The sequence below is a fragment of the Asparagus officinalis genome, chromosome 4 (assembly GCF_001876935.1).
Source record: "Asparagus officinalis chromosome 4, Aspof.V1, whole genome shotgun sequence".
NCBI lineage: Eukaryota > Viridiplantae > Streptophyta > Magnoliopsida > Asparagales > Asparagaceae > Asparagus > Asparagus officinalis.
In genome coordinates this window covers 29,768,475-29,777,489 of record NC_033797.1, presented here as the reverse complement: position 1 = coordinate 29,777,489, position 9,015 = coordinate 29,768,475, and the positions used below count along the sequence as shown (strand labels likewise).

At 35.3% G+C, this 9,015-nt stretch overlaps 1 protein-coding gene across 3 annotated transcripts in view; it reads left to right on the top strand.

The window, feature by feature from the left end:
- The window catches only part of LOC109837079 (cleavage and polyadenylation specificity factor subunit 1), a 58,216-nt gene that overhangs the window by 10,648 nt on the left and 38,553 nt on the right, over positions 1–9,015 (top strand). For all 3 annotated transcript variants that reach the window (XR_002246176.1, XM_020405163.1, XM_020405164.1), the window contains exons 6-10: positions 437–532; positions 660–712; positions 7,451–7,582; positions 7,847–7,898; positions 8,012–8,128. Coding sequence is in view for 2 of the 3 variants with exons in the window: in XM_020405163.1 (XP_020260752.1) it covers positions 437–532; positions 660–712; positions 7,451–7,582; positions 7,847–7,898; positions 8,012–8,128 (450 nt within the window). In the remaining variant the exon portion in view is untranslated. The remainder of the gene's footprint in view (positions 1–436; positions 533–659; positions 713–7,450; positions 7,583–7,846; positions 7,899–8,011; positions 8,129–9,015) is intronic.

Genomic DNA, 9,015 nt, shown 5'->3' with positions numbered 1-9,015 from the left:
TATACTACACAAGATAAACACACACACCTAAAAAAAGAAAAGAAAAGAAAAGAAAAGAGCCTCTACCCCATTATTGAGGAATTTTATTGTGGCACTGGAGGCTTACAAGGGCACTAACTTTGAGTGATAGATTTATTTGAAACACGCGACAAGGACTAGGGTGAACCTAAAGAACATGGGTTGAGGTAGTAAAGGATATTATCTATATGCGTATATGTCTGCAATTAATCGTTAGACCTTATTCTTATCGAGATTCAACAATTCTGTGCAATACCTTTTTTGTTTTTGTTCACCAAGTGCAGCTTCAAGCTTTAATTTAGCATTCCGCTTTATTTTAGTGTTGCACCACTCCTTATGATTTTAACATGTAAATGGTAATTCATTACTATATAAATCATGTATGTTTTAATCTTGAAAATTATTTTGTTTACTACAGAATCTTCCACATGATGCTTACAAACTTCTCGCCGTGCCTTCTCCTATTGGTGGTGTCCTTGTGATATGTGCAAATAGCATCCATTATCACAGTCAGGTATTCAATCAGATATATATTCTCTGCTCAATTTGAGTAAATTTACTGATTGCTTAGCATATTATGTTTTAGAATACTGCTATATTTCTCTTTTTTGAATAAATAACTTTTTAATGTTTTCTTGCAGTCTTCATCTTGTGCACTTGGCCTTAACAGTTTTGCCATGCAGATGGATAGTAGGTTAGTACGACTTCATTAATGCATAATATACCTAGAATTCTTGTTGAAATCTCTAGCCGTCTGTGCCTTTGTTAGATAATTCAAATTAGCAAAGAAAAAAAGATGAAGATATCTGTGCTACTTGCGAGTTGCTGCTTTGAGTGTCCTGTATTATACTCTTTTACCTGATATATGTGATCGCTAGGTTTTGCTAACATGTATAAATTATTTTTCTAATGCTCCATTTGATAACGTAATATTTTATAATGGTTTCACAGTTTGAAAGTACTTGGATTTGACTGTGTTCTTTGAGAGTTCAAGTCTAATCATCCCCTGAATTATAGATTGCTTTTCTAACTAACTCCTATGTTTTTTTTGCAAATTAGTCCTCAATATTCATTTTGTCATTCTTTATTAGACCATGATCGTGAAATCTCAACAAGGTTGGAGTATTGTTGTCATATTCTAATATTTTCTTGGAGGAAAAACTCCATTGTTTCCCACTAACTCCCTCATTTTAAGTTTCATCATTGATGATTGTGCCCTTCTTAGAATCTGTAACACACGTTTTCTCACATGTTCACGACCATGCTATAAGAAAGAAATTAAAATGAAAAGTTGAGGACTAATTTGCGAAAATAAAAAATATAGGGGTTATCTAGAAAACCTATCTATATATTACGGGCTGATTAGACTTTGTTCTTTGTTCTTTGATGACTTCTCTACTCTGTTTCTTTCGGGATTCCATAAAATTGTGCTATAAAACTTATACAATAAATCCTTTAGTTCTAGGAGCTATTTAAAAAGACTAGTTCATTATGTGTCTGGTATTTTCATTCTTTTTGTCTTTTGTTACTCTAGTTTTTTGGAGATGTGAAAAATTATTTACACAAGCAAATTAGATATGATATATGAAAATTTTGGTAGGGCTACTATAAAGAAGTTCATTCAGATTTGTTAACATATGGTGTATATTAGATCAAGGTTTTAAATGTCGTTCGACATGTCCGACATGTCGGCCGATATATCGGTTTGAGGGCTTGACCGACACGATATGGACGTCTTCAACTCATATATCGGTTTTCAAGGCCAAATCGGAAATATCAGGGTCATATCGGGCATATCGGCCTATTTTTTAGCTTTGAAAAATCGGCCGATATGGTACCTTTTTTTTAAGATCTATTTTTTGTTATCGGGTTTGGGTTTAGTGATAAATATCCAAACCCGTTTGACTCGTTCTCATGTTTAAGGGTTTCTTATGAACCTGATAGAAAGAATTTATGAACCCAAATCCATATATTATTTGCTTTTTTTATATGTTTAGTCTATAGAATTTATAAAGTATGCTTATATTGAATTTATGAATGCTTAGATTACATTTAGGACATGATATTATACATATGCGCACTACCTGATATGGCAATCCGATATTTAGTCAATGTCCCCCGATATATCCCCGATTTCTGCTATCCGACATGGATTTCAGCCATCCGACATGAACCCGACATCCGACATTTATAACCTTGTATTAGATTCATATAGGCTAGATTGTAAGTTGACTATTCGATGCAAGCTTTGTAACTACTGGCTCAACTGTATATTGTTAATTGATCCAAGTGATTGTAATTTTTTTTTATTATACAACCTAATATTTTCTATGCTTGTTGAGTTGGGGGTTTTGAGGAGTGAAGAGGAAGATGCACTAGAAAATAGTGTAGGTTGGTTGGAGAAATAGACATTCTAAAAGAAACCGTCATTGCTTGTTCATCAACAACAACATATTTTTAATGATGAAATAAATTATAGCAAATGTTTTATTTGTAAAAGTTGGGCCGGAGCATTTGGTTGATGTGGTCGGTTTTGGCAAAAAGTGGCCACCTCGTAACCACATCACTTAGGTCTCGGAACCGAACCGAACCAAACATTTAGCTTTCATCGATTGAGAATTTTCGAATGATCTTTTTGGAGAGCAATGTAGCGCTAAAAAATAAACCCACATTTTTTGCTAGTTGCTACTTTGATTGGCTTTACTTTAGTAACTGAAAAAGAAGTTAGTGCATCATAAATAAAACCATGCTAATTTTTGGTATGAACGAAATTGTACTCACCCCTGGTAAAAGTAATTAAATGTTTTTGCTAAAGTAAAGAGGAAAAAAGGAAAAACGAGTAATGTATTATTTCTTTATTATTGGTCCCCACTTTTTCACTTTCAGGGTGCCTTCATATGTTTCATGGAAATGGGTACGGGTGTGGAGCACGACAAATTTGTAAAAGGTAGCGTAGGAGTATACAATATATGTGTGTGTTGGAGTATATAATATATGTGTGTGTTTATAAATGCATATGTATAGATATATTGAGCAACAATTTACATGAGATCAATGTTTTTTTTTTCATTAACATGTTATGATAATTACGGTTCCTTTAACATTTTCTACTTCGTTTATTATGTACATTACAAATTGGAAAATTGCTCGTTTTTGAATTAGATATTGAAACGACCTTTTAAGATCATAGTTCTAAACTAGGTATTGATTGAAGCAAACTTGACGCATATCCAACGAGTTTCAGGAAGTGGATGTGAAAACTAGGATACATGTCCACGAAGTTTGTGATAAGTGTTTTAAATTAAAATATGTAATATATAACTGAGTATACGCCCGAATAAATGTATACAAGTACTCAGGAAGTGTCTTAAGTGCCCTGTGCAGGTGAAATTACAAGTATGTGTTAGTTATGGGCACAACTTTTGATAGAGTTGCCCAGGTAACATAAGTGCCTTCAGACCAAGTGCGAATGAAAGTGAACAAATTTCATGTACTTTAATTGTTTGCTTTGATGAAACTAGTATTTGAAAGTGTAAGAGTGAATATCGCCACTTAGGATATGTTAGAAATGATAAATCAGAATTGCATAATTTTATTCATCACCATAGGTCTATATATATAGGAGTACATAACACTACATAACACATAATGAATAACATATGGGTAAATAGGTTAATGGGTCCTAACCCGATAACCCAATACTAATACCAACACTCTCCCTCAAGCTGGAGCATATATATCAATCATGCCCAACTTGTTACACAGACTAGAAAACATCTTAGGTGAGGTAGCTTTAGTGAGAATGTTAGCTAACTGTTCTGAAGACAGAGTGAATTGAAGAGATCACTTTCTTTTCCCAAGCATCTCTGACAAAATTACAACCAACTTCAATGTGTTTAGTTCTCTCATGGATTCTTTGCAATATAAATAGTTGACTGGTTATCACAATACATAGGCATAGATTCAGGTTGAGTAAAACCAAACTCTGTCAACAGCTTCTGCAATCATATCATCTCACAGACAGTTTGAGCCATAGCTTTGTATTCTGTTTCTGCACTAGATCGAGATATCATATATTATTTCGTGCTCCTCCAAGTTACCGGATATCTTCTAATAAAAGTGCAAAATCCAGAAGTAGACTTCCTATCTCCTATGTCTCCTGCATACCCGGTATCAAAAAAAGTAAAGATGTGTAAATGTCTATGTTTCTTATATAGTAATTTTTTTCAGGACAACTTTTAACATAAGCTAAAATCCTCAGAGCAGCTGTCCAGTGAAACTCTCTAGGTTTATGCATAAACATGTTCAGTACTCTCGCTGTAAAGGTAATATCAGGTCTGATTACAGTAAGATAGATCAACTTGCCAATCAATCTCCTATATCGACCAGCATCATCTAGGAGAAGACTATTATCACGCCACAGATCCACATTCATCTCCATTGGAATGCTTGCTGGCTTACACCCTAAAAGACACATTTCTTCTAACAGATCCAATACATATTTTCTTTGAGATAGAAGCAAACCGTGCTTTTGATATGCAATCTCAATCCCAAGAAAGTATTTTGATTTTTCTATATCTTTAGTCACAAAGTGACGTGAAATGTACTCCTTAGTCACTGCTAAGGCAGTAAGGTCACTCCCAGACAGCAGGATGTCATCAACATATACAACAAGAATCATCAAATCAGATATAGTGCGTCAAATAAAAACTGAGTGATCTGACTGACACCGTTTAACACTAACACTAGATATAGCAGTACTGAATTTTTCAAACCATGTCTGTGGACTTTGTTTGAGACCATAAATTACCTTTTTAAGTCTACATATAGTATTCTCTCCCTGAGCAACATACCCCGGAGTTGCTCCATATAGATCTCCTCCTTTAAGTCACCACATAGAAAGGTATTCTTAACATCTAGTTGAAGCATGATCCAGTCTAGATTAACAGCCATAGAAAAAAGGAGACGAATGGAATTAAGACGGGCAACGGGAGAGAACGTCTCAAGATAGTCAACCCCATAAGTTTGAGTACAACCCTTAGCAATAAGACGAGCTTTATAGCGATCAATAGAACCATCTGTGCGATATTTTAAGATATATACGCACCGACAGCCTACTACAGTAGCACCTGTAGGAAAAAGAACAAGATCCCAAGTCTCTCTAGAAACAAGATCATCCATCTCCTCATCTAAGGCCTGTTTCCAAGCGGGAACTAACATGACCTCCTCATATGACCTGAGTATAGATATTAAGGACAAAGACAAAGCAAACTGACGAGAAGATGGAGTAAGACGGTCATAGAAAATAAAATTAGCTATAGGATGATGGGTACAAGACTGTTTACCTTTTTGATGAGCAATAGAAATATCCAGATCAGAAGAAATAGAAGTATCAGTAAGAGGCAGACCGACAATTGGAGATGACTATTTGGCTAGAGCAGAGAGAGACATGAACTTTTGGACGGCGAGAATACGTTAGTAGTGACGGTGGTGCAAGTGGCACAGTAGAGTCATCCTGTAATCCTGGAGAAGATCCATCAGCAGAAGGAACCGAAGCAGACAATGGAACATTAGTAGGAGCAATAGATGATAGAGGAACACATGGATCGACAATTGAGATGAACCAGTCGAAAAGAAGTTTGGAACAGACTCAAAAAAGGTAACATCTACAGACACAAAATACCTCCTGGTGGATAGATTATAACATCGATAACCTTTTTGAGTACGCAAATATCCCACAAAGACACTTAATAGACCATGGAGACAATTTATCCAGTCTCAAAGACAAATCCTGAATAAAATAAGTACAGTCAAAAACACGAGGAACCACAGGAAAAATCTGTTTCTCAGGATAAAGGTAGGTGAACGGTATTTTACTATTAAGAACAAAAGAGGGCATCTTATTGATCAAGAAACATGTACTCAGAACAGCATCAGACCACAAATACTTTAAAACATTCATATGTATCATCAAAGTTATAGCTACATTTAAAATATGTCTATGCTTCCTCTCAGTAACTCCATTTTGTTGTGAATTGTGAGAGCACGAAGTTTGATGAAGAATACCAATATTTGTACAAAAATAAGAGACATCATTTTTCATGTATTCCAAAGCATTATCGGTACGAAGAATACGAATAGAAGTAGAAAATTAATTTTTTATTTTATTGTAAAACATTTCAATAACAGTTGAAACTTCAGACCTCTCTTTTAATAGATAAAGCTAAGTCATGCGAGAGAAGTCATCAACAAAGACAATGAAATATCTAAAACCTTTTACAGAAGGTATACGATAAAGACCTCAAACATCAAAATGGACTAACTCAAACGCAGAACTGCTGTGTTTATTAACACGACTCTGATAAGTAGAACGATGATGCTTACCTAGTTCACAAGACTCATAACCTAAAGAAGAAACAGAAGAGTGGATAGAAATGACAACCGAAGCTCGATAACGAGGGATGACCAAGGCGTCAATGTCACAGTAAAGAATGACCATGCTTATCTAAAACCTTTCACAGAAGGTATACGATAAAAACCCCAAACATCAAAATGGACTAACTCAAACGCAGAACTGTTACGTTTATCAACACGACTCTGATAAATAGCACAATGATACTTACCCAGTTCACAAGACTCATAACCTAAAAAAACAGAATACTGGATAAAAATGACAACCGAAGCTCGATAACGAGGGATGACCAAGACGCCAATGTCACAGTAAAGAATGATCAAACATCCGTCCGACTGATGAAGCTCTCATCCCATCTCCAACGTCCTCAGCACCTCGCTCTGTTTCTAGATCTGAACGAAGAAGATGAAGATGAGGCAAGAAAGAATGCAAAGAAGATGATGGTGGGCTGTGGCGGCGAGATCTGAGGGCGACGACGACGACGGTGAGCACAGAGGGCGACAAGGGCGACGACAACGAGCAGAGAAGTCGACGAGGAAGATGATAGTGGGCGGCGGCGGCGAGCAGAGAAGCTTCGAGGATGAGGAGAAAGAGTGGCGACGGCTAGTGTTCGGGACTACGATATGATTTTTTTTAAACTAGAGTTAGGGTTTGAAGGGTTGGCTCTAATACCATGTTAGAAATGATAAGTCAGAATTGTATAATTTTATTCATCACCATGGGTCTATATATATAGGAGTACATAACACATATGAGTAACATATGGGAAAATAGGTTAATGGGTCCTAACCCGATAACACAATACTAATACCAACAAGATATAATATATAATTCACTTTTCCTTAGAAGAGCTCCAAAGTCACATTGAATGACACATTGTGAGGACCATATAAGTAATTTTGTATCAAAGATATTTTCTACTAGATTGTATTCCATGCTGTATTTTGTTTTCATTTCATTTATATTGTTCCCATTCCACCAACAAAACTTACTATTTTCATGTTTGCATATACATTCCAGCTCAGACATGCCAAAAGCTAGCTTCAATGTGGAGCTTGATGCGGCAAAAGCTACATGGCTTTCTCCTGATGTTGTCATCTTCTCTTCAAAAAATGGAGAGCTACTCTTACTTACGTTGGTTTCTGATGGAAGGTAGTACAAATTTATGCTTTGTTGCTAACTAGCCAAGATATGACGTCTATTGCTGGTGTCTAATTGCATGCATGACCAATTGGTTATCCCATCTTTATTGATGATAAATTTTATTTTTTCTAGATTTAATTTCATGGAGTGCTATTTACTATAGTAAGATTAAGGTTCTTGCTTCTTGAAGTTAAACCATCCTTTTGTTTCATCTTTGAAAAATAATGCCAGTAGAATCTCATATAATGATACGTATATTCTTTTTGCTTGCAGAATCGTGCAGAAACTTGACCTTATGAAATCTAAAGCATCCGTTTTGACCTCGGTTAGCTTAAATTTCTCGCAGTATTGTTACATAACAATTTTACGTTTTTGACTTAGTGTTGCAAATTACTGTTCCATCCTTTTTGCGTACTCACAGATCTTTTGTTTGACTAGGGAATCACAACAATGGGGAGTTCTTTCTTTTTCTTGGGTAGTCGGTTGGGAGACAGTCTTCTTGTGCAGTATAGTTATGGGGCATCATCCCCAACTTCTGCACATGTAAAAGATGAGGTACTAATTGGATGCTTCTCATAATATATTAGTATTTTGCACACATAAAAAATGTTGCGTTTGTTTCCTAATTGATCCTTCATTTTGCAATTTTAAACTAGGGACACTTAGTTAGCAGTGTAATATGATTTTGACTTGGCGATGTATGTATGTACGTATGTAGACACACACACACATACATACACATACACACACATATATATACATACATACATATATACATTATATATACATACATTCATACATACATATACATATGTATATGTATATATGTATATGTATGTATGTATGTACATGTATGTATGTATGTATGCATATACCATAATTTTTAATAATCGGCCGATAATCCGATATTATCGCCGGGTTATCAGATTTGGGAGCTTTCCGTTAGGATAAGTATGAATTTTAATCTGTTATTGTTTTTTGGGGTTTATCGGCGAGTTATCGGCGATAAAGGTACTTATTGGCCGATAAGGGAGGCTCTAAATATCGACTTTATCGGGCTAAATTTTGAGTTCAATTTTTGGGTGATGAGCAGTTATTTAGTGAGTTGTTAAACCCGACCCGACTTGCTTTCTACAATTGGTTAGTAATTCTAAACATAATTATTTATACTTTGATATGTTTATATTTTATTAAGTATGGTGAGATTATATTTTTGGTTATTATATTATATATACACCATCTAGTATATCACTCTGATAAATACTACTTATCCCAGATATATCCCCGATCACCGCTATCTGAAGGATTTTGACCGTCTGATAATTCCCTGATAACCGATATTTAAAGCCTTGGTCTTATCCCAGATATATCCCCGATCACCGCTATCTGAAGGATTTTGACCGTCTGATAATTCCCTGATAACCGATATTTAAAGCCTTGGT